General features: G+C 42.5%; 1 protein-coding gene across 3 annotated transcripts in view; it reads left to right on the top strand.

Annotated features, from left to right (window-relative positions):
• LOC138762622 (calcium/calmodulin-dependent protein kinase type 1-like) overlaps window positions 1–25,787 on the top strand; it is a 258,451-nt gene that overhangs the window by 162,648 nt on the left and 70,016 nt on the right. For all 3 annotated transcript variants that reach the window (XM_069936254.1, XM_069936253.1, XM_069936255.1), the window contains one exon: window positions 7,418–7,549. In XM_069936254.1, coding sequence (XP_069792355.1) covers window positions 7,418–7,549 — 132 coding nt within the window. The remainder of the gene's footprint in view (window positions 1–7,417; window positions 7,550–25,787) is intronic.

The raw sequence follows: 25,787 nt of genomic DNA, 5'->3' as shown, positions 1-25,787 counted from the left end.
TCTGCAAACTCCTGAGGAAGTAGAGGCACTGACATGCTTTCTTCACGATGCCATTAGTGTTTTGCATCCAGGAAATATCTTCCAAGATAGTGAGTCCCAGGAATTTAAATTTGCTAACCCTCTCCACCTCTGATCCCTCAATGATCTCTGGATTGTAAATCTCTGTCTTTCCTTTCCTGGAGTCAACAATCAGCTCCTTGGTTTTGGTGACATTGAGTGTGAGGTTGTTGTTGGTGCACCATTCAGCCATGTTTTCAATCCCCCTCCTGTCTGCTGTTTCATCCCCTTCCTTTATACAACCCAGTACCGTGGTATCGTCAGGAAATTTGTATATTGGTGTTGTTATTGTACTGAGCCACACAAGCATAGTATTCAATTGACATCCACAATTACACAAGAGGATGAATGGAAAGTCGCTCAAGATTCTTTTACTGTAATGTAGTAAAATGGATGCAATATTACATTAAATTAATTTTAGTCTGCCGACAAAGATACACCATCAGCACAAATTACCCGGCACGCCTTACAGTCAAGGAAAGAGAAGCAAAAGTGAATCCCTTCAGAGTTACTGAGTGTCCGTGAAGCTGCAGCCACACAGACTTCAGTCCAAACCACTCGAGCTCCAGATCCAAATATCCGACATGATCAGGAAGCCCTTGACACCCTCTCACGTCCTGGTTCCGATATCCTGGTCCCCCTGCAACCTGGTATGAGTCATTTGATGCAGTTACCTGCAACCCGCGTGGGTTTCTCGCCTTGAATCAGCCCACCGCTAGTGTGTTCTTCAATCACGGAGCCTCTCACTGGTCCGCCGCCATGGTCAGTTCCCTCTGCTTCTCCTTCTCAAATTTGGGGGGGTGGGGGGATTGGTGCTGCTGAACACGGACGCTACCATCTTAGACCCTGAACAACAATCTTGCACTCAACATTAGCAAAACCAAGGAGATGCTTCTGTTGTTTTCAGGAGAAAGTCAGGGGAACTCTGTCCAGTCCTCATCAAGGGCTCAGTTGTGGAGAAGGTCAAGAACGTCATATTTCTGGGTGTTAACATCTCTGAGGATCTATCCATGTCGATACAATCACGAAGAAGGCTTTCCAGCAGCTATGCTTTGTGAGGTTTTTGAGGAGATTCGGTATGTCACTAAAGTCTCTCAAACTTCTACAGGTGTACTGAGGAGAACATTCTGGCTGGTTGCATCACTGCCTGGTATGGAGGTGCTAACTCTCAGGACAAGAAGGAACTCCAGAGGGTTGTTAACTCTGCCTGCAACATCACAGGCACCAGACTTCACTCCACTGAGGACATTAGGGGTGTCTTAAGAAAGCAGCCTCTATCCTCAAAGACCCCCACCACCCAGGTCATGCCCTCTTCACTGTTATCATTGGAAAAAAAGGTACAGGAACTTAAAGACGAGCATTCAACGGCACAAGGACAGCTTCTTCCCCACTGCCATCAGATTCCTGGATGATCAATGAACCAAAGACACTGCCTTACTTTGATGTTTCGTGCACTGTTTTTATTTATTTTTGGAAGCTAGTTATAAATCGAATGTTTCCACTGTGATGCTGCCACAAAACACCGAATTTTGTGACTTGTTCATGGCAATAAATCCTGATTCCGAGATCCCGTGGAAAGTGGATTTTAAAATGAAAACCCTGTCAGCTCCTTTAACAGGCTATTTAAAGCCTGTTTGGAGCCATTGGGAGTTGGACTGGGCAGAAGAACCCTGCAGAGGAGCACTGTGCCTCCACGCGTTCCCTCCAGTGGCAGCGGTTCTCAACCTTTTTCTTTAATCTCACACCCCAATTTAAGTAATCCCTATGCTATCGGTGCTCTGTGATTAGTAAGGAATTGCTTAAGGTGAGATGTGGGTGGGAAGGGAAGGTTGAGGATCACTGCTCTAATTGTTACTGAAATATTTTGCTTGAGAAAAATGGTCATTGGCCCATTTCCTTTGGAGTTATGAAACCATGTACATAACGAATCAATGAGGTACGGTTAAAACAGTGGTTTTCAAACTTTTTCTTTCCACTCCCATCCTACCTTAAGCAATCCCTTACTAATCACAGAACACCAATAGCATAGGGATTACTTAAAGTGGGATGGGAGTGGAAAGAAAAAGGTTGAGAACCACTGGCTTAAAGCATGGTCAAGCCAAAATGCACCATGCAGACAGACAGACTCCTGCTCTCGATGGCTCTGTACCCACCCTCTGTACAGCCTCTTCTCAGCAGCTCTTTTCATTCCCAAAGGACCAAAATAATTTGGATTCTACAGACTTGGGTGGAGGGGGTGCAAGGTGCATGGAGAGAAAAGGTGAGTAATCCCAATGTCCCAGGATAGATTACAGTAACCTGTAAATCATTACTCTCGCCTTAATTATTTAAAGCAATATTCAGAATTGAAATAGTAGGCTCTTATGGGCAGTATCATGAGATCATGACACAAAAAGCTGGAGAAACTCAGCAGGTTGAACAGTGTCCTTTATGTAGCAAAGGTACGTCGGTTCTGTATTTCTACCTTTGCTACATAAAGGACACTGTTCGGCCCACTGAGTTTCTCCAGCTTTATTGCGTTTTTACTTCAACCATGGTGTCTGCAGATTTTCGTGATTTACGTAATCAGATCATGAAATCTTGCTGGTTTCTAGTTCTAAATGATATGACCTTTTACTGTCTGATCAAATTAAAATTTAATTGTGTTTTTTTTAATGGATTTATTTGGCTTGTATGGGATCTGCTCAATTGACAACTTTAAATATTTAGAAGAGCCAGCCCTTAAATACCTGACTATTTGTGAGAGAGCTGTTCTTATCACTCAGAGAGGTTTTCGACCTGGCCGTCTGGGGGTAAAGAGGTTAGAGAGCTGATTCTCTTTGAACAACACGCCTGTGGCAGGTTCAAAGGCTGTTATGCTACATTTTAAAAGGATCAGAATTTGACTACCCCAACTTGATAAATGTTTTCCTTATGAAATTTGCATGGTCTGCAGAATGACAAAGCACCAATAGATAGGTGATCACTTCTTTATCTTATTATTTTTCTCAATAATTTTTTCCAGTAAATTATTCATGTTCTCTTTTTCTCCCTCTCTCTTTCTTTCTCTCAGAATCAGGATCAGGATTTATTGTCATGAACAAGTCATGAAATTTGTTATTTTGCGGTAGCGTCACAGGGCAAACATTCATATTATAACCATCTTACAGCATTAGAAAAATAAAATAATATTGCACGAGAAGTAAGGCAGTGTCTTTGATTCATTGACAGCAGTGGGGAAGAAGCTGTCCTTGTGCCGCTGAGTGCTCGTCTTCATGCTCCTGAACCTCCTTCCCAAAGGTAGCAGAGTGAAGAGGGCATGGCCTAGGTGACGGGGGTCTTTGAGGATAGAGGCTGCCTTTTTAAGACACCACCTCATGTCGATGTCCTCGATGGAGTGGAGTCTGGTGCCTGTGATTTTGCAGGCAGAGTTAACAACCTCTGGAGTTTATTCTTGTGCTGACAGTTGGCTCCTCCATACCAGGCCGTGATGCAACCAGCCAGAATCCTGGCTCTCTCGCGCTCTCTCTCTTGCTCCCTACACCTTTCTCTCCTGCATCATGCACATGAGGCACCAGTGTGCTAGATGTACTCAGTGCTATATTATAGTTACACATTCCCTATATTTTTACTCATTTTGCTGTATTGAGGATTTTCCTTCCTATTCAAAGCTGCTGCAGTTGGAAAGTTGACAGGTGCATTAATCCCTCTATAATCAGCCATTTCATGTCCATTGACTTGAGTCTGCATGTAAATAATATGCTTCTGTTTGAAGAGCCATTACTAAAAGAATTACATTAAAACAACTGTTTTTGATGGCATGTCTTGGTATTTTTGTCAGTGATTACTGGAGGAGTTGGGGTGGGGCTCTGACCCCTGCAGTGTGGTCTCCAGGGCTAGAACCCATCAGCACCATGTGGTACTGGTTGGAAACAAAAATTTAAAGTGAATAAACGCATTGTTTTAGAAAATGCAGTGCTGTGAAGAGCATATGTGTAGAATGAGGTTAGATCATCAGACACTCCACGCCCTTGGACCTTTGTAAATAGACAGCCACACAATGGCAAATGACCAAAGGTCAAAGATGCATTCTGTGGTAATGCCCTGAGTGAGAAGATGAGTAATGCTCTCTCCATTTAGAAAACAACTGTACCATGCATCAGAATTTTAAAAAATCAGATTTCATTGTTTTTAATCAAGGAACTTGCAAGAAGCATTTCTATCAATCCTGAAAATAAGAGACCTCAAAATAAAGAGTGAATGCTATCTTTACTCTCTGAAGTGTTGATATTACAAAATCAGTTCAGCTTCCTCTGAATTAATTTCTTTTCCTATTTCCTAATTCTTCCCTCTCTCAACATCACTGCATGACAATGGTGTGATCGTTCTTGGCAGCTCCAGGATTCAAGCAGGAAGCAGATTTGATTCGGGTTAGAGGGAAATTGAATTAAGTTGGTCAGGTGCTGTTCAGGACGATTAATTAACGTTCAATATTCCTTTGCTGTCATGTACATGATGCACAAAATTTGTTTCGCTTGCTGTAAAGGCTCACAGCAGCAGCACTAGCCCACCCCCACTCCAAATAACAGAAAAAAAGAGTTCCTTCAGAGACGCTGAGTGTCCATGGAATCATGTCCTGCGCTCCCGTAACAACTCCGCTGCACATCCTCCTGTCAGTTCCAGTGGTGACCACGAGCTTCTAGTACAAATCTCCAATCAGGGCCCAAGTCCCTCCAGGAGCTCTTCTCACCATCAACAACCTCATGAATCCTGGTGGTGATGCCTGGCTCTTCCGAGCCTGTCTTCATTAGCCCGCAGCTTGGTGTGAGTCCTTCAGACCCCGAGCCCCTCGCTAGCCTGCTGCCATGGTCCCTTACCCTGCAGGGTCCTCTCCCAGGGTTTTCGATGGGGTGAGTTTTCCTGCTCTGATGCACTGATCTTCATGAGCTGCAAATCTTGTGGTCTCAGTAAGCCTCTTCAATAGGCTGTTTCAAACCTGTACAGTGCCAGTGTTATAAAGACCTGACAGTAGGACTTTGCGGAGGAATGCTATGTCTCTCTTCTCCCAGGTCCCCACCAACCCTGTATCCCTTCTCTCCCATGTCCCAATCATCCCCATGTCTCCTCTCTCTTGGGTCCCCACCAATCCCATGTCCCATCTCTCCCAGATCCCCACCAGCCTCATATCTCCTCACTCCCAGGTCCCCACCAGCCACAGGTCCCCATCAGCCCCATGTCCCCTCTCTCCCAGGTCCCCACCAGCCCCATGTCCCCTCTCTCCCAGGTCCCCACCAGCCCCATGTCCCCTCTCTCCCAGGTCCCCACCAGCCCCATGTCCCCTCTTTCCCAGGTCCCCACCAGCCCGATGTCCCCTCACTCCCTGGTCCCCACAAGCCCCATGACTCCACCAGCCCCAGGTCCCCTCCAGCCCTGTGTCCCCATCAGCCACATGTCTCCTCTCTCCTGGGTCCCCAGCAGCCCCATGTCCCCTCTCTTCAAGGTCTCTACCAGCCCCGTGTCCCCTCTCTCCCTTGTCTCCACCAGCCCCATGTTCTTTCTCTTCCAGGTCCCCTCCAGCCCCATGTCCCCTCTCTCCCGGGTCCCCACCAGCCCCATGTCCCCTCCCTCCAGAGTCCCCACCGGCACTAGTGCTATCATTGCAGCAGTTCTATCAGTTGCCTTTTTTTTTAATCATTATCTCATCCAATCAACTGTTCAATCCCCATCCAACTGATTGAAATGAATGGTTTGTTAAGATGTACCAAGGCTACATCAGACCTTTTTACATCATCAAATAACCCCTGTTGGTGAGATAACATAGTGTCACAATCTTAACAAAATTTGCTGCCTTTAGTGGAAATCTAGTTATCACCATGTATGTTTACATTTCCCTTTGCTCTGCAACAGATAGTGCCTCCTCCCTACTCCAACAGGAAGAGATGTGGTGAGGGAAGTCGCCTCTGGTCAAGGGTACAAATAATCACTCACTATGAGCTGTAGCAGATGGGGAAATGCTGTAAAAATATTTTCACTTACGAACCTTTCAAATCAATGTCCTGAGAGACTGATTAATACAACTCCAGTATGGTAGAAGTTTTAGTGGATTAATGTAATTAAGAGGGATCGGGGTGGACTCCACTATACAATTCTTTGACGTTGTAGAAATGGTTGAGAGCAGGAACAGCACACACTAGAGGCTGAGTTAATCTTCTGCCTGTAATACTAAAGTCCTTTACTCAGATCTAGCTGGGCTTCTGAGCAAGCAGTTCCCACACACAACAGAGACATCTACCTGACAACGTAGAACATTAAAAAAAAAAGTACATCCAGTTCATAAAATCCTGGACAAATCCAGTTCTCCCCAATCATTTCACTGCCCGTTATCTTCAAATGATGGAGGGTGTGGGTGACAGTGGATTGCATGCCTAACAATGGATTCCTGAAATGGGCACAGCTGCAACAATGCTCCAGAAGCTCGATGCCATTCAGAACAAAGCAGGGCAGGGCGATTCCCAGAGATCTCGAACGTATTGAAGGATTTCTCTACGGTAATTAGCAGTCTCAGTGGTGCCCACACATACTTAATGAGGCCTTGTCATCGGACAAATAATAAGGTCTTCACATGAGCCAATTATGCAGAGATGATGTCCATGCCAATAACTGAATATCAAATGTCTTCACCCAAAATGTAGACATAACGAATGCCACATTTTGCCTAATTCGAGAGAAGAATTAAAGGGCACCAATTATGGCAGATAGACCCCTTGGCCTCCTGCAGTTAGAAACATAGAAAGCCTACAGACCCTTTGTCCCACAAAGTTGTGCCAAACATGTCCCCACCTTAGAAATTACTAAGCTCACCCATAGCCATCTGTTTTTTAAAGCTCCATACACCTATCCAAAAATCTCTTAAAAGACCCTAATGTATCCAGCTCCACTACCATTGCCACCAGCCCATTCCGCGCACCCACCACTCTCTGCATAAAAAAAGTACCTCTGATATCTCCTCTGTACCTACTCTCTGGCACCTTCAACCCGTGTCCTCTTGTGGCAACCATTTCAGCCCTGGGGAAAAAAGCCTCTGACTATCTACACATATGATAACTGAAGTAAATACTCTTCTGCCTGACTTGAGAACGAATGTGTGTGAGCACTTCTTTAGGCCATGACATGAGTAATAACATCATGGATTTTTCTTTAGAAATTGTGTTCGATATTGATGCATTTGCATCCCTGATTGAATGACAGTCCCACGCTGAATGGCTTCACTGAGGGATTGGATTGTCTAAGAAGGATAACAATCTTTGTATTGTTCCATGACTTGGTCTGTCAAACTATCGGCTCCATGCAAGAAAGCCCTAACAGATCTTTTTTATTTCAGAGGTGCGTTCTCTGAAGTGGTCCTGGCAGAGGAGAAGCGGACCCAGAAACTAGTTGCCATTAAATGCATCCCAAAGAAGGCATTGGAGGGAAAAGAGAACAGTATTGAAAATGAAATCGCTGTCCTTAGAAAGTAAGTAGTGGGGTTCATGGAAGTAGAGAAAACAAATACTGGATTGTGGGAAATAAGGTGATGCTAATTACAATTCAATTAAAATTGTAGGCAAGAATTCAATTCTTTTTGCCAATTATAAATTGCATCCAAGTGTGAAAATTCTTGGCGAATTATTTATTTATCTATCAGGATTGCACTGTGTGGATTAATCAGTTTCATTCCACTGAATATGTGAAATCTATCAAAGCTGTAAAGATGTTCGAATTTTCCATTTACATCAATCCTGTTTCAAGGTTATTTCAGTTTGTTCATTTGCTCGTCGTTGCAAAAAAGGCATTGACAAAGCCTTTCCTATGAAGCATCAAAGCTGCTAGAAATCAGGAAATCTAAATTTGCAGACTGAAAATAGTCTGCAAGTCCGGTCGGTGACCCTTGTAGAGGGAAAAGTGGTGTTCATGTTTCAAATTTGATGACCTTTCACCGGATCTGGAAAAGTTCAGAGATGCACGGGTGTCGATTACTTTTAAAACACAGCCACTGCTGCAATACAGGAAACTCAGGAACTCGTTTGCAATTGTACATAATCCCATAAACTGCAATATTCCAATGATTAGAAAATCTGATTCCTTCACCCTTCTTCAAAATGGTACAGAATGGTATTCTGCATTCACCCAGAGGACATCTCAGTCCACTGTTTAACATCTCGTTGAAAAGACAGCATTTCCCACACAGCAGCATTCCCAGATCACTGTGCCACAATACCAACTTGCTCCAGGTACAGAATCATCATCCTAACACTGTGGGAACTATCTTCTATGACACAGCTGCTGTATTTGAATTCTTTATTGCCCACTTTTATTGTAGATCCACTCAGCAGAGGTAGCGCTAAGTTTCCTTGTGCTCTCTAAAGCTTGGGTTAGTTGAAGATGTTGACCCGAACCTTTAGCAGAATTAGTATTTATTACTTGCCGCTGGCAATGGCCAGCAACAACGCGTTTGCTCAATGGTAGAGATTTGTGATCCGCTGACTTCCCTAACCGATGGAATTAACAAAATCGCATCCCACCACACTTGACAATGCTGTCTAGTGGGGCAGTTAATCATGCAGGAGTTTCCCATGTCAGTGAATAGTATACTGCTATTGGGTGGAGATGGGAAAGTGAGATAGGATTCTAAAATAGAAAGGAAGAATTGTAGGATTTCAGACATGCCATGAGGAAATCAAAGATTTTGGGCAATGATGGAAGAATGAAGAGATGGTAGTGGTTTCTCTCATGGTGAGTATGAGAGAATGGTTGAGTGATGTGTGTCCGGGAGAATCCACATCATTATCAGTGTTTGGTTTGAAATAAAGTTGCTTTCGAAATTAGTGATCAACATGTTACTTGTATTTGGTGCAAATTTCTTCTTGAATTCCTTTTGTCCTAAAAAATGTGGGGGGGGGGGGGGGGAAGGGTGTGGTTGGGGAAGGGGGTGGAGAGAGAGAGGTAGGTAGGCTATTTGTTGGTTTAAATGTGGCCTTGGTTGCTCTACTAGTGAAATTATGCACAAATGAACTCAATACCTTTGTGCCAGGAAATAGCTCTCAGTGTTTTAAGCAATGAACTTCATGGATTAGTCTTTGTAGGTCAGATCAGCAATTATTAATAGTTTAGTGCTCTCTGATCTATTGATCAGATGATATGTGACTGGTAGTGAGAATAAAAGGCCAATAACCCAAAAGGCACTAACTGAGACCATATGTTGGGATGAAAGTATAAATGAAAGTATTGATTTTTATTTAAAATTTGAAGAAATTTGTTTCGAAGCTCACCTTCCTGAATCTAACCCAACATCAATGATTTGGCATGGTTAGCGCAATGCTTTAACAGCACCAGCGACCCAAATTCAAATCCTGTGCTGCCTGTAAGGAATTTGTACGTTCTCCCCGTGACTGCGCGGGTTTTCCACTGGGTCTTCGGTTTCCTCCCACCCTTCAAAGTATATTGGGTTGCAAGTTAATTTGGGTGTAATTATTGGCACGGGTTTAAATGGCCGGAATTGGCTTCTTGTTAATTCAGGTGACTTGCTGTTTGGTGTGGGCGAGGCTGACAGAGAATCGGCTTCTACCATGTTGTTAGATAAAAAAATTAAAAAATAGAAATTGCCTATATTGATCGTCTGACAGCCATTATTAAATGGCATAAAACTGTCCCCTTTTCTGGTGTTCATCATGTAAAAACATGCCCAGAATATTTTACATTGCTCTGGGTGTGGGTTAGTGAGGAAAATGTTTTGCACCTTGTGTTCAGATTCAGGGCTTTTAAGCACAAGTTTGTCAATTAACATTTTTTGTAATCTCTACCCTTGTTTTAACAATCTAATCTGCTCTGTTGAATGATTTATGTATATTTCTGTTTGTGTATACGGTTTCTCTCCAATGATCCATGTCTGGAGAAGATGACATAGAAAATGCAGAAGCCAAATTTGTCATTCAGTTCAACAAATTTCTGCTTATTCATCACGTAGGCAAGAATCCAAATTCCATGTGCACACCATGTTCCTAAACGTCACTATTTCCCTACCGTTCAATATCTCTGGAAACTAGACTTAACCGTTGAGATGTAAAGCAGCTCCAGAAATGTGTGCCATAATCACTCAGCCTTCTATTCAAAAAAAATCTCAGAACTAATTCCCTTGCAATGAAACTTGTATTTGTCAAGTTTCAATTAACTGGCAATTCTCACAGCTTGCTATGTCCTGAATTTGGAATGATCAACGAGCTCTTCTGCCTGCAATTAAATCATTTTGAAATAACTAAACTGTATTTAAAATACATTTTTACTCAGCAAGCCAGAAGTCCAGGATATAAAATGATAAGCTGTGCATTTCCATCTATGACTCTTTCATGGCTAGTAATAAAATTAATATCAACTGAGATGACTTACATTGGGGAGGTGGAACCAGCTCTTTTACTTGGTGCAAAAAGCAGATGATTCAAACAAAGAAGCATGATTTTATCATGAAAATTAAGGCCAAATGGAAAAAAAAAGTCACCCAGCCGGTGACTGCATTTGCTTGAAAATTTGCAATGTTAACCAAGAATTCTCATTTACATTTATTACATTAAGACTTTAGCATCCCTTCCTTTCCTTTTTGGACAGATTGTGAGGGTCTTTCAGAATTCCTCCTTTCTCTGCTGTTCACAGAAATATTCATTCACTGGCTAATAAAAGATCCATGGGTCCTGCAGCCACCAATATTAATCAGTAGCACATTTCAAATTACAAGTTTTGCATGTCACACGCGGCTTTTTTTTCCAACATCGATGCATGGTGTTCCAGTGGGTCACGGAGAAAATTGAGGATGTTGGGCCCCATATTTATTTGGGGGAGAGAAGAGCAAATGCAAGGACTGCCAGTCTGGGCTGGTGTTGGAGTGGCAGTACTTTTGCATGTCAGTGTGATTGAAGGAATGTCTATTCAGATGTAAACGGCCTGTTCTGATTCGAGAGCTGTCATGTCAGTTACTAGCAGTATTTTATTTGCTGTTCCCATCACAGCAGAATATGAATGCTTCAGAGCTTGTAAGGTACCAAAAAAGCAAAAGAAACTGCAAGCAGAACTAGACCATATCAGCTCCTGGTGCTTCTAAAGTAGTTAGAGTGTGCAATTTGCACTTCTATTTAATTTGTACCTTCTCTGAATTTGGTTCACTGGTGATGGTGTCTCTCCAGTACTTTTCCTGAGTGCCCAGTCTTGAAGGCTGAACCTGGACAATACGGACTGTGTGATCATGAAGGCTGCAACAGAAAGCCATGACTTTGCACTTTCATTGCACATGGAGGACCGGAGCAAGGGACCCAAACACATTGAACATGGTCAGGGTCAATGTCAATGTTAAGATCATGCTCAACATTTTGTGAACTTGGACAGCTGGGCAGAGCATCATCTGGGCAGTTATCAGTTGAGGTATACACAATTGTATAAGGAGCTGGGGAGCCAGATTTGGAGCATTGTGTGCAATTTTAGTCACCAAACTACAGAAAAGATATCAATAAAATTGAAAGTGTGCAGAGAGATTTACAAGGAAATTGTCAGCTGTGTTAAAGGTTAAACAGGTTAGGACTTAATTCCCTCGAGTGTAGATGAATGAGGGAAGATTTGATAGAGGTACACAAAATTATGAGGGGTGTAGATGAAATAAATGCAAGCAGGCATTTTCCACTGACGTTAGGTGGGAGAAGAGCTAGAGAACATGGGTTAAGAGTGAAGGGGGAAATGTTTAAGGGGAATATTAGAGGAAATATTTTCATACAGGGAGCGATGAGAGTGTGAAACGAGCTGCCAGCTGAAGTGGTCCATGCAGGATCAATTTTAACATTAAAGAACAATTTGGATAGGTACATGGGTGGGAGAGATATGGAGGGCTATGGCCCAGGGGCAGGTCATTGGGACTAGGTTCAGCACAGGCTGGATGGTTGAAAGGCCAGTTTCTGTGCTGAGATGTCCTGTGGTTTTATCTGCAAACAAACTTATTCTGTGGAAAGAACAATGGACTGTATTCCTTGGGTAACATCCTTGGATACAGCATTTTAATTGCCAAGATGTCTGAAACACCAGGCACAGTTACACTGGTTCAGACACTCTCCTGGAACACATTATTAATCAGGACATTTTAATAGAAGAAACTGCAAAGGAAAACGCATGGTGGAAGGGAAATATACACAATTATCTTGTCATAGAAAATGATGGGAAAATTGAGTCGGTCAAGCAGCAGTTTTAACATTTCAGGTTGATGACTGTGATTAATGAAGTGAGTTGTTCATTGCAGACATAGCTGGGGGTGGTGGAAGCAACCTAGAGGGAAGGCCTGTGATAGGATGGAGACCAGGAGAGATTGAGTAACACAAGTGGAGATGGTATTGGCAGAGAGAGGGCTTGTCTGGAGAAAAATCAGAAGAGAAAAGATTTCAAAAGAGATACCTGAACACTGGAAATCTGTGACGCAAGGCTGGAACGATTGACGATCTTGTCTTTGAATTTGTTGTTGAGATCTGAAGGCTGTGTTGGGTCAGGCCAGAAGATGAGACATGGTTCCTCAGGCCTTTGTTGGAAAAACAGGGAGTGGGAGAGGGTCAGAGAATTAAAGTAACTGACAGCTGGAAGCTTGCGGCATTCTTGAAGACAAGGTTATCTTTGCGGGCATCCTTGAAGACAAAGGGGTTCTGCAAAGTAGTCCCCAAAATAGTGTTGGATTTCTTCAAATTGAAGATAAAGTGAGCAGCAGGTGCAGTACACTAAATGTGAAGTGGAAGTAAATTACTCTTTGACCTATAAAGAGAGAGAGAGTGTGTAGAAGAGATTCACCTGGATATTGCCTGGATTGGAGAACTTTTATTATAGGACCATAAGATATTGGAGCAGAAATATCAAGTCAGCCTAGGGGCTGGTCTATTCTCCCACTCAAATCACCTTTATTTATCATCCATACCATAACTGCTAACGTGATGCACAGTAAGGACGAGATAGCATTTCTCCAGGACCATGGAACAAATCCCTCAGCCCCACTGGCCGGCCTTCTCCTTTGATGTCCTGGCTAATCAAGGACATAGCAATCTCTGCTTTAAATGCACCCAATGACTTGGGATCCACAACCACCTGTGGCAGCAAATTCCACAGATTCACCACCCTCTGGTGAGAGATTGCATAGGTTGGACTAAGGAGGCTAAAGGGTGACATGATAGAGGTAGATAAAATTATGTGAGGGTTATAGAATCTTCTTCCTTGTAGTGCTATCAAAAACCAGATAAAAGGATCACATGCTGGAAAGGATATTTGTGCGGGACAAATAGCTGACACACAGAGAAGTAGATCCCTGGAATCAGCTGGCAGGTGTAGTGATAGAAGCAGATGCAATCGTTGCACTGAAGAGGCTCCTGGACAGACACATGAAGGGGATGGAGAGGTGACTATTAAATATAAGCAGTGGAGTGGTAGTTAAATTTGAGCATTTGTTCCTATGCTCAACTGTTCTATGTTCCATTTGCATGAAAGAATGAATGGGGATGTTAAGAAAGGAGTGGCGTGGAGAAAGTGGAGCAGAGTGCTGAGGAGAGAACCTTCCCTTCAGAATGCTGGGAGGAGAGGGGAAGCTGTTGTTACAGAACCATTCAAACTTCTTGTCGCAGCCAGGTTCTTGATGTGATTGTCAAAACAATGGCCACCTTCAGGCACCTGGCAGCGACAAGAAGTTGATCTGAATCCTGTAACCTAGAAACAGCTAGAGGACATTGAATAGCAATAGGAGCAGGTGCAACGATAGGGCTTCCACAGCCACACAAGCCTTCAGTCCAAACCATCAGCGGCCCAAGCTCCAGATCCAAACCCTTGACACGGTCAGGAAACCTTCTGCACCCTCAGCAGCCTCTCACATCCCGGTTCTGATACCTGGTACCCCTTTCAGCCGGTCTCGAGCCAGTCTCTGGGAGTTCGCAGCCTGGTGTTTGTCCCTTGATTGCTATCACCAGCAGACTGCAGCCTGTGTGGGTTCCTCAGCATGAGTCACCAGTAGCCTGCTGCCTGTGTGTTATTCAGCTGCAGAATCCCCTCATTGGTCACCGTCCCAAAGGATTGCCGCTTCTCCTTCTCAAATCGGGGGGGGGGGGGGGTGGGGGGGGGGAGAGGGGCGGTGGTCTCCCTGTTTTCTGATGCCCTGCTCCAGCCCTCTGCTTTCCCAGAGTCTGCAACACCTCATGGCTCTGCCGATCATAGGTGCCACCATCTTGGGCCCAAACCCCACAGTCACAGGATTTTAAAATAAACCACCATTTAAAGCCTGTGCAGAGCTGATGGCAGAGGACTGGGCAGTTGGACCCTGTGGGGGAGCTCTGTGTCTTATTAATTATTTCTCATGATTTACTTCTTATCGATTCATGGAAATTTATAGCACAGAAAGAAGCTAAGTCAGTCATATTAAAAACAGAAAATGCTGGAAATAGCAAATCAGGCCATGTCTGTGGGAAAACAAAAGTGAGTTTTAGGTTGGAAACACTTCATTGGAACTGAGAAGGCCATAAGACCATCAGATATAGGAGCAGAAGTAGGCTATTAAGCCCATCGAATCTGCTCCGCTATTCCATCATGAGCTGATCCATTCTCCCACTCAGATCCACTCTTCTGGCTTCTCGCATAACTTTTGATAGTTATCTATCAATCTCTGCCTTAAATGCATCCAACAACCTGGCCTCCACACCCACCTGTGGGAGCAAATTCAAGAGGTTCACACTCCCTGGCTAAATAAATTCCTCCATATCTCTGTTTTAAAGGGTCGCCTTCAGTCCTGAAGTTGTGCCCTCTTGTCTGACTCTCCTACCATGGGAAACAACTTTACCACATCTACTCTGTCCAGACTTTTCCACCTTCAAAATGTTTCTATGAGGTCCTCCCTCATTTTTCTCAACTCCAATGAGTACAGTCCAAGAAAAGTCAAACCTTCCTCATATGCCAATGCCTTCCAGGGACCATTAGCTTAAATGTTCTCTGAATCCTTTCCAATGCCAGCACAACCTTTCTTCAATAAGGAGCCCAAAACTATACTCCGTACTCCAAGTGACGCCTCACCAGTGCCTTAGAAGGCCTCAACATCACATCCCTGCCTTTGTATCCTATTCCTCTAGATATAAATGCCAATGTTGCATTCACCTTCTTCACCACCTTCTCAACCTGGAGAATACCAGCTGGAGATACCTCCTTTTGGGTATCCTGCAAAAGGATGCCCGAGTTTCCTTGCACCTCTAAATTTTGAATTTTCTCCCCAACCAAATAACAATCAGCCCTTTTATCCCTTCCACCAAAGTGCATGACCATACACTTTCCAACATTGTATGTCATTTACCCTTCTTTGGCCATTCTTCTAATCTGTCTATGTGGGTATATATAGGTCAGCACAATATTGTCTCTGTACTATACTGTAATATTCTATGTTCCAAGTCTCTCTGTAGGTTCTCAGTTTCCTCTTCACTACTTTCCACTCCACCTAAAACCATATATTCCGCAATCAAATCATTAACTTGCAACGTAGAAAGAAGTGGCCCCAACGTGGACCCCTGCCTGTGGAACACCAGTAGTCAACCAGAATATGATCCCTTTATTCCTTGTAATGATATGAATTGTATATAGTCATTAGCTGGTAAAGGCACGGACTGGCCCGGCCCCTGATGACACTCTCCCCTGGACTCCTCCCCTGTGTCCCAGGCCATAAAGGTCGAGCCACCTCTCCCTTTCCTGCACTTCCCTTGCTTGGATTCAGGGCAGCTCAAGTATTCTGTTCAATAAAGCTTATTGTTCCCCTCAGTATTTGTCTTTGTGGTTATTGAGGCAAATGGTAGTGCCCATCATTCCTGCTCTTTGTTTCCAGTCGATCATCCAATGCTCTACCTTTCCTGTAATCCATGGGCTCTCATCTTGTTAAGCAGCCTCAATGTGCACCTTGTCAAAGGCCTTTTGAAAATCCAAGTTTACAACTTCCACTGTATCTTCCTGCTTGTCGTTTCCTCAAAAGGTTGCAGTAGGTTTATCAGGCAAGATTTTCCCTTATGGAAACTATGCTGGCTCTTGTCAATCACTTCCAGGTACTCTATAAGCTCATCCCTGACAATCGACACTAACAACTTCCAAACCATTGATGTGTGGCTAACAGGTCTATTGTTTCCTTTCTACTGCCTCCCTCTGTGTTTTTTGAACATTTTATTTATAGTTTTACAGACTCTTATTAGCCAGGTGTTCCCCTTCTCCCCTTTTACAGGTCATTGTTTCCCAAGTCCTCTCTTTTTCCTTCCCCGCCCGCCCCATTCTTCACCCTCCCTCCCACTTCAATCAAATCAGTGATTAAAAATAGCAACACAAATGCATGAGGCAAAGAAAGGTGGGGGGGGGGGGGGGGTTGCTTGGCAGGACTTCCAAATTGTCTTCTCATTCTCAGTATTTCAGGGCTTATGTGATCCTGTTATTCCTATTGAGAAAGGCTCTGGGAAGAATAATCACACCTGCATTTTGACGTGTTGCAGGTATGGCTGCCACACTTCAACGAATGTGTCTTATCTCTTTCTTGTTGTAAGTAATTTTCTCCAGGGAAACACAGCCCTGCATCTCCATGTTCTATCTTGCTGTGCTTAGCTGAGAGTCAGATTTCCAGGTAACTATTATGAATTTCCTGGCTGTCGCCAAGGCGACCTTCACAAATTGAATTTGATGTTTGGACAGTCTCGGACTCGTGTCCATTATATCCGCCAGCAGGATCAAGTCTGGGTTCTGCGGATACTCTACCCCTGTGATTTTTTTTCAAAATGTTCTCTAATTCTACCCAGAAGGGTCTCACCTTGCCACATAGCCATGTTGAATGCACTAAGATTCTTGTCTCTATGGCACATTTAAAACACAAATCTGAGATTTCTGATTTGACCTTGTGTAATTTTTGTGGCATGAGCTATAACTGGTGCAAAATGTTGCATTACTCCACCCTATATCTGGCATTAATAACCACCTTCATGCTGTCCCGGCAGAAGTTCAGGAATTGTTGTTGCCAAATCTGACTCCCATCTTTGCCTCGCTTTATGGAGACCTGGTTTTGGGCTCTCGTTTTGGAACAGGAGACACATAGTTGAGATGAATTTATTTGTGATCCCCCTTCAAATTAGAGCCTCCCTGTCACTACACAGCAGCAGGGCCATAGACGGACTAATTTGTTCCTCAAAAAAGATCTTAATTGAAGATAGCAGAAGAAGGTCTTGTTTGATAAGTCGAATGTGATTTTTAATTGCTCGAATGACATAAGCTTCACCTTCTCGTAACAGTCCTCGATACACCTGATAGCTTTCTGGTGTCAAGTGTCCAAGTTACCCATAGTCATAAGGATTAATTTATTCTGGGTTAGGGGCTTTCAGGGGACAACTCTATTTTTAACCCAATTATCTGGTTTATTTTTTTGCTGCATTTGGATTATGTGCTTTGCTATCGGGTTGTCTGTTTTTTGCATTATTTATTTAGTAACCCATTTGTAATTAATTTCTCCTGTTATCTCCTCCCCTACCATGTGTAGACAAATTTGTGCCCAGGAGGGTAAACCATCCCCCTCAACGAACGAGGCGATAAATCTTGCCTCGGCCACCCAATAATATTTTTTAAACTCCTGGAGTCTCATTCCTCCCAGGCTATAGTCCCAAGTCATTTTGTCCATGGAGACTACTTTGTTCTGCCACAGGAATTGTCTGACACATCTTCCAAGTGTTTTGAAAACACTCTGGGGCAGCGGTATGAGCAAAGATTTGAAAGAGGTGTTGTAGCCTTGGCATCACTTTCATTTTAATGCAGTTGATCCTGCCCATCAACATGATAGGCAAGTGCATCCACCTGCATAGGTCCTCCTCAATGTTTTCAAGTAGGGCGAGATGATTCAATTTATATAAATTTTGTAAGTTCTTATCTATCCACATTCCCAAATATTTCATCCCATTTTTAAACTTACTCTTCCATTGGTATTTCTCGTATTCCCCTTTTGTTAGCGGCATTATTTCACTCTTATCATAAATAATTTTATATCCCAACATTTTGCTATAGTCTTCCAGTATAGTCCCCAACCTGGCCAATGACCCTACTGGCTCTGTCAAATATATCAAAATCTCATCCGCAAACAAAACCTGGTGAATGGATTCCACTAACAGTTCAATAGCCAATATGAATAGAGCAGGAGATAGTGGACAACCCTGTCTTCTTGATTAAGGGCTCAAGCCTGAAATGTTGCTGATGTATCTTCATTTTTGCTACATAAAGGCACTGTCTGTCTTCTAGATCTGGTCAGTGGGAAGGCAGAAGATCTTTGACCATTAGTGACAACTTTGGCCTTGGGTTTGTAGTTCAATGCTTTAACCTAGTATATGAATGGATGTCTGAACCCAACTTTTTCCAGCCCTTTCACCAAAAAAAATCCCACTCCATTAAAGGCTTTCTCAGCGTGAAGAATGACACAGCTATACATGAATCTGCCCTTGATTGTGCCAGGTATATTATATTAAGTAGTCTACTTATATTGTCTGCCGCTTGTATTTTCTGCGCAAACCCCACTTGATCTGGATTTACTAATTTTGGTAGATCTATTTGCCAAAGCTTTAACTATTGTTTTATAATCCATATTCAAAAGTGAGATTGGACTATAAGAGGATGGTTTTAGTGGGTCCTTATCCTTTTTAGGAATTACAGTAATTATTACCATTGAAAAAGACTCTGGGAGGGTACAGGACTCATCCGCCTGTTCCACCACGTCTATAAGTAGGTACATTAACAGGTCCTTGAATTCTAAATAAAACTTGGGGGGAACCCATCCTCCCCCAGAGACCTGTTGGTCTGGAGCAAGCTCAATGCTTTTACTATTTCTTCCTCTGAGAAGGGAGTATCTAATCCTTCCCGCTCCTCAGATTCCAAGTTTGACAATTCCAGGTTTGAAAAGAATTCCTCCAAATCCCCCTTCAACTCAGATTTATATATTTGCATGTAGAACTACCAAAATGTTTCATTTATTTCTTTTGTTTTATAAGAAATCCTGTCTGGCCCTATTTGAATTGCATTAATGTCCTTGCACTTTCCTCTGCCCTCAGCTGCCAGGACAGGACTTTGTGGGCTCCTTACCCCAGCCCATTGTACCTTTACTTAGATCTTAATATTGTTTTTCGCCAAGTGTTGTACTTGAGCTATTTATTTTTTAATGTTCTGTACATTCCCTCAGAGCCTGATATTTGGTTGTCCTTTTCCAATTGAGTTATCTCTTGTTCCAATTCATTGACCTCCCTGATATGCTCTCTTCTATTAATTTTAGTATATCCAATTATTTGTCCTCTCAGATTAGCTTTTAATGTATCCCATAGCAGAATTTTATTGGCAGTGGAGGCACAGTTTGTTTTGCAGAAGATTTCTAACATAACTACAAAACTCCAGCTTTTTTTTAAAAATTTTTTTTATTTTTCACACCATAAATCACATTAGCCATGATATACACTATTTCTTTTTCACACATATACAGTGACTTTTTCTCCCCCCCCCTCCTCCCAAGCCACCCCCCCACCCTCCCCTCTCATCCATTTTAGGTATACAATCTAGGTTGCATTAAGCAGTCAGACAATGTTGTCATTCAACAAAATTACACCAGAAATTCTACTGAGTCCATTCTTTTCTTTCCTTCTCCTTCCATCAACTTAGGTAATGTTTGTCCCCGGTAGGTTTTCGCTATTGTATTTAATGTAAGGCTCCTATACTTGTTCGAATATTTCAATATTATTTCTTAACCTATATGTTATTTTTTCTAATGGAATACATTTATTCATTTAAATGTAGTAGTTTCTTCCTTTTTAATTTGGTTATGTATTCCATTAATATTTAAAGACATATAGTTCAGCGTAGCCCTTTTATATTTTGTTTATCTTCTCTTTCCGTTTTTCCATCATTACCTTTCCTCCTTTTCCATTTCTGTTTTCTTATTTTCAACTCTTTATAAGACAACATTTCTACAACATCCAACATTTTCCTTATTCTCCTATTTCTATCTTATTTATCCCCAATCTCCCCTTCACCTCCTGAGTTGTCCTTTATCCCTTGTCGGACAACCACATCTCCCCTCTCCATTTGGATTTGCGAATCCACTCGCAAGCGTCAACTGATTTTGCAGTGACCGCTATTTCCCCCCACCCCGCCTCCCCCAGAAAAGATTTCACTTTTCATGTCACAAAGGTCACTCTTTTAATTCCCTCCTTATTCTCTCTATTCCATTACCTTCCCTTATTAATTCTTGTCTATACTATTATATTTTCCTCTAAGTACAGATACATTCATGTATGCTCATTGTCTCTATTCACTCTTATACCTCTTTACCCGCATACATATCAATCGTGATCATTTTAACTCTCATTACCCGTCTTCCTCCCTCAGTCCATTTTTGTAATTGTTCTGCAAATTTTCGTGCTTCTTCTGGATCCGAGAATAGTCTGTTTTGTTGTCCTGGAATAAATATTTTCAATACCGCTGGATGCTTTAGTATAAATTTATACCCTTTCTTCCATAAAATCGCCTTTGCTGTATTGAACTCTTTTCTCTTCTTTAGGAGTTCAAAACTTATATCTGGATAAATGAAGATTTTTTGCCCTTTATACTCCAGTGGTTTGTTGCCCTCTCTTACTTTTTCCATTGTCTTCTCCAGTACCTTTTCTCTTGTAGTATATCTTAGGAATTTTACTACAATAGATCTTGGTTTTTGTTGTGGTTGTGGTTTAGAGGCCAATACTCTATGTGCCCTTTCTATTTCCATTTCTTGCTGTAGTTCTGGACATCCTAGGGTCTTAGGGATCCACTCTTTTATAAACTCCCTCATATTCTTGCCTTCTTCATCTTCCTTAAGGCCCACTATCTTTATGTTATTTCTTCTGTTATGGTTTTCCATTGTATCTATTTTTTGAGCTAGTAGTTCTTGTGTCTCTTTAGTTTTTTTATTAGATTTCTCCAATTTCTTTTTTAAGTCTTCTACCTCCATTTCTGCTGCTACTGCCCGCTCTTCCATCTTGTCCATTTTCTTTCCCATTTCTGTTAAGGTCATCTCCATTTTATTTATTTTCTCTTCTGTGTTGTTTATTCTTTTTCTTAAATCCTTAAATTCCTGTGTTTGCCATTCTTTAAATGACTCCATGTATCCTTTAATAAGAGCAAGTATATCCTTTATCTTGCCTTTCTTTTCTTCTTCTATTTTCCTGTACTCTTCCTCTTCCTCTTCTTCTTCCTCTGGGTTGACCATCTGTTGTTTCTTTGGTGCCCTTTCCTCCTCTTCTTTCTTGTTTCTATTGTCTTCTGTGGTCTCTTCTTGCTGCAGGTGTTCTGCAGCTGTCATTGCCGGCTGTGGAGATCGACTCCCCAGCTGGTCCCCCCTCCCGTCGGTGTGTTTTTTTTCAACCGCATGCGCGGTTGTGCACTTTTACTCGGCTCTGCGAGCCATTTTTGTAGTCCATTATTTACCGACCTGAGGGAGCGGGTTTCTCTCTCCGCAGCGGGCCTCTTCGGACAGGTAAGGCCTTCACCTTTTTCCTCCTTTGTCTTCTCTTCCTCTCTTCTTACCGTTGCTTTTGATTTTTCTTTTTTTGTCGCCATCTTCTTTCCACCTTTATACTCACTTTTCTGTAACTTTTATTTCTGTGCCTTTGTGTTTTCCTTTGTTTTTCCCGACTTTTCTGGAGAGGGCTGGAGTTCACCGTCCGGCCACTACTCCATCACATGACTCCCCTCCAGCTTTTTCAATAGCAATGAGTTCAAGCGCCACCTGTATGCTGTAGCTTGTTTATCTTGCATGACAATAGTTAAGGTCAAAAGTGAATGATTTTATAGTAGCCTAGCTACAATTCTATCCTCCAGCTGAGCTGAGGCAAGAAACAAGTCAATTCTGGTGTAAGAGTCGTGCTATTTTAAGTAGAAGGAATAATCCCTCTCCCTCTGATGCCATCGTCTCCAAGCATCCATGCTTTTGCCACCCTAGCTCTTTTTAATTTCTTGGCTGATTTGTCTATTACCGCATCCAGGCAAAAATTAAAGTCCCCTCCAATTAAGAAATTTTCCTGCCCTTCCGCCAATTGCATAAAGACATTTTGCTTAAATTTTTCATCGTCAAAATTAGGGGCGTATCCAGGGTTCAGAATATATTTGACGGTGTACCATTACAAATCTACCCACTGGGTCTATGACCATGCTTTTGACCTTTACTGGGACATTTTGCCCAATTAAAATGGCTACCCCCCCTGGCCTTGGAGCTAGAAGAGAATGCTATCACTTGTCCCACCCATGATCTTTTAAGTTTTTGATGTTCTCTATTCATAAGGTGGGTCTTTTGCAAAAAGGCCACGTCCTCCTTCATTTTTTTTAACGTGTGCCAAGACTCTCTTCCTCTTCATCGATCCACTTAAGCCATTAACAATGAAGCTCAAAAACTTGTTTCATCCATTGCCTTAGCTCTTTTTCCTTTGATTCCTTCCCTTTACCTCTCTCACAAAATACTTTCCTTTCACCCAGTTCACAGTGCTCTTCCTTTTGATCCTGCTGGCCATGTATAAAATAAATCCTAGGAAATTAAGACAAAGAGTGTAAAAAAAACCCCCAAACAGATAGTATATAATCCTCACACCTCACCCCCACCCAAAATCAACCCTTCCTTTCCCCATGACACCAACTCTAAACCTCTTGGTGCTACTGTCCTTTTCATCCCGGGGTGTGCCCATTGCACCCATCTTTGACACTCACCAGCTTCTTAATTACTCTGGAGCTTAAAATGAATGGCATCCCCCCATTAAAAAAAAAGATATTTACTTTTGTTAAACCAATATAATATTTGCTTCAATTGTATTTATACTATTTATAGCCAACTGTATACAGAGCCTTTAGCCTAGAATCCTTTCTCACCCCATCTCCCTTGGGGATTTTTTTGGGGCGGGAGACAAAGTATTAACATATTTTAATGCCTTTCTGGCCTCAGTAAAAAATTTTCTCCCTTCCGCTGCCAGGAATATTTTCAGGATTGTTGGATATAGTAAAGTTGACCCAATTCCCTTGTTTCTTAATATTTTCCTGACTGGATCAAATTCTTTACATTTTTTAAGGAGCATCGTGGTGATGTCCGGATAGAAGAGGATTTTGCATCCCCCCCCCACCCGTATTCCACAGGGCTGCCCATCTCCCTTGCTTCCAGAGCCACTGCCCGTAAGATTTTTTTTCCTATCCTGGAATGTGGTGCATCTGATTGGGGTTTCTGTCCTAGACCCAGCTCTGGAAGGGCAGACCAACTAGCCCTTTCTATTTGGAGGGTTTCCCCATTCTTTCCCACCCCAATATTTTTGGGATCCATTCCCTAAAGAATGCTATTGGATCCCTCCCTTCAATCTCCTCTTTCACCCTTACAATTTTTATATTATTTCTTTTGCTAAGATTCTCAAGGGTGTCTAGTCTATCCCATATTTTCTTTCTCCTTTGCCCAGGTTTCCCTGTCATTTTCCAATTTCTCCATGTTACCTTCTACCCTTTCCTCTACACTGATAATTCTCCCATAGCTTTCCTAACTTCTCCCAGGTCCATTGGCATCATCACATTAATGCTTTTCATAAAAGACTCCAGTCCTCCTTTTCCTCTCTGCTCCATTTCTTTCCTCCTGTCTGTCTGCGAAGTCAGTTGTATTTTTTCTCCACGCTGCTACTGTCTGAAGCCATCATCACTGGATTGGAATTATCCCTGCCATTGCTAGAACATGGCCGCTGGGCCAGGGACTCACCCCTCTCTGTAGTCGAGGGTAAGTCTGTGGTGCTATTTGCACTTTTTCTTCCTCTTTGCTCTTTTGCCGCTGAGCTTTGAATGCTTGAGCCTCCCTTCACCCCTCTGTCAATCCCCGTGTCAGTGGCGCCCTCAGCCTTTTTCCCCCTCTACCTAGTAGCCCGGGCGTCGTTTCTTCTGCTGCGACGCCTGCGTTTTCCTCTAGGCCTGCTTAGCTCTGCTTCCTCGGGACCGGGGGGGGGGAGGTGAGGTGGGGGTGGGGATGATTTCAGCTGCTCATCCACCTGTGGACCAGGTCGCGACTCCATCATCTTCTTATCTTCTTCTTCTCCTCCCTGAGTACTTCAGGTGGCCTCTGCTGTTTTCGCCACTGCGGGACAGAATCATCGTGGGATATCGAGGCAATAATTTCTTTACCATTCATTGTCTTCTCCTTCTTCCCCATCACTTTGACGATTATTTGATTATTAATGTTGGGGTCTTTTTGGCTGTTTTAAAAATGAATTCTCTTGGTTTTCCTTGGAGCTCCATTTATCTACTCTAATTCCCTCTTCGACATCACGTGACCCCCGACCCTCCCCAAGTTTTAACTAGTGGAGTGAACTTTGCAATTTTCTAGTCTTCTTGAGCCATGCCAGAATCTATTGATTCTTTAATTTGTTTTCCAAATTTCAATTTTTTATATTTAAAATTTTTACTTTTTAAAATTAATTTTAAAAAAAATTGTAGACATACAGCACAGTAACAGGCCATTTCGGACCACAAATATGTGCCACCCAATTACACCCCATTAACCTACACCCCTGGTATGTTTCAAACGGTGGGAGGAAACTGGAGCCTCCAGGGAAAACCTACGCAGACACGGGGAGAGTGTACAAACTCCTTACAGACAAAGTGGGATTCAAAGCCTGGTCCCGACCATTGGTGCTGTTAAAGGAATTGCGGTAAGCACTACGCCAACCTTGTTGTCCTCTTGGAAGATCATTAATACTGCCTCCACAATCCCTATAGGTACTTGTTTCAGAGGGTGCATTCCATCTGGTCCAGGAAACTTATAGAACCGTAGAAATGTACAGCACAGAAATAGGGCCCCTTTGGCCCTTCTAGTCTGTGCCAAACTATTTGCCTAGTCCTACTGACCTGCAGCCAGTCCATAGCCCTCCCATCCATGCACCTGTCCAAATTCTTCTTAAATGTCAAAATTGAGCCCACATTCACCACTTCAGCTAGTAGCTTCTTTCACATTCCCACCACTTTCTGTGTGAAGTAGTTCCCTCTCATGTTTCCCCCTAAACTTTTCCTTTTCACTCAACCCATGTCCTCTGGTTTGTGGAAAAAGCCTATCTACATTTACTCTGTCTATCCCCCTCATAACTTTAAAAACATCCATCAAATCTCCCGTCATTCTTCTACACTCCAGGGAATAAAGTCCTAACCTGTTTAACCTTTCCCTGTAACTCAGTTTCTGAAGTCCCAGCAACATCCAAGTAAATCTTCTCTAGACTCTTTCAATCTTATTGATACCTTTCTTGTAGTTAGGTGACCAAAACTGAGCACAATCTCCAAATCTGGTCTCACCAATGTCTTATACAACTTTACTATAATATCCCAATCACTATACTCAATACTTTACAACCCTATCCACTTGTGATGTCATTTTCAGGGAATTATGTATCTGTATTCCCAGATCCCTTTGTTCTACCACACTCCTCAGTGCCCTACTATTCACCAACTATATCCTTTCTTGGTTTATCCTTCCAAAATGCAATACCTCACACTTGTCTGCATTAAATTTCATCTGACATTTTTCTTTTCTTTTCAAAATATTTTATTGAGTTTAACATATAAATCCTGCAAAGTCAACTCATATAACACATAGCAAGTCATAACATATACACATCACAAATTAATATAAATGTAATTTTAAAAAAATCCAT

The sequence above is a fragment of the Narcine bancroftii genome, chromosome 5 (assembly GCF_036971445.1).
Source record: "Narcine bancroftii isolate sNarBan1 chromosome 5, sNarBan1.hap1, whole genome shotgun sequence".
Lineage (NCBI taxonomy): Eukaryota > Metazoa > Chordata > Chondrichthyes > Torpediniformes > Narcinidae > Narcine > Narcine bancroftii.
The sequence above is the reverse complement of the archived record's forward strand: the minus strand, read 5'-3'. Positions and strand labels throughout refer to the sequence as shown.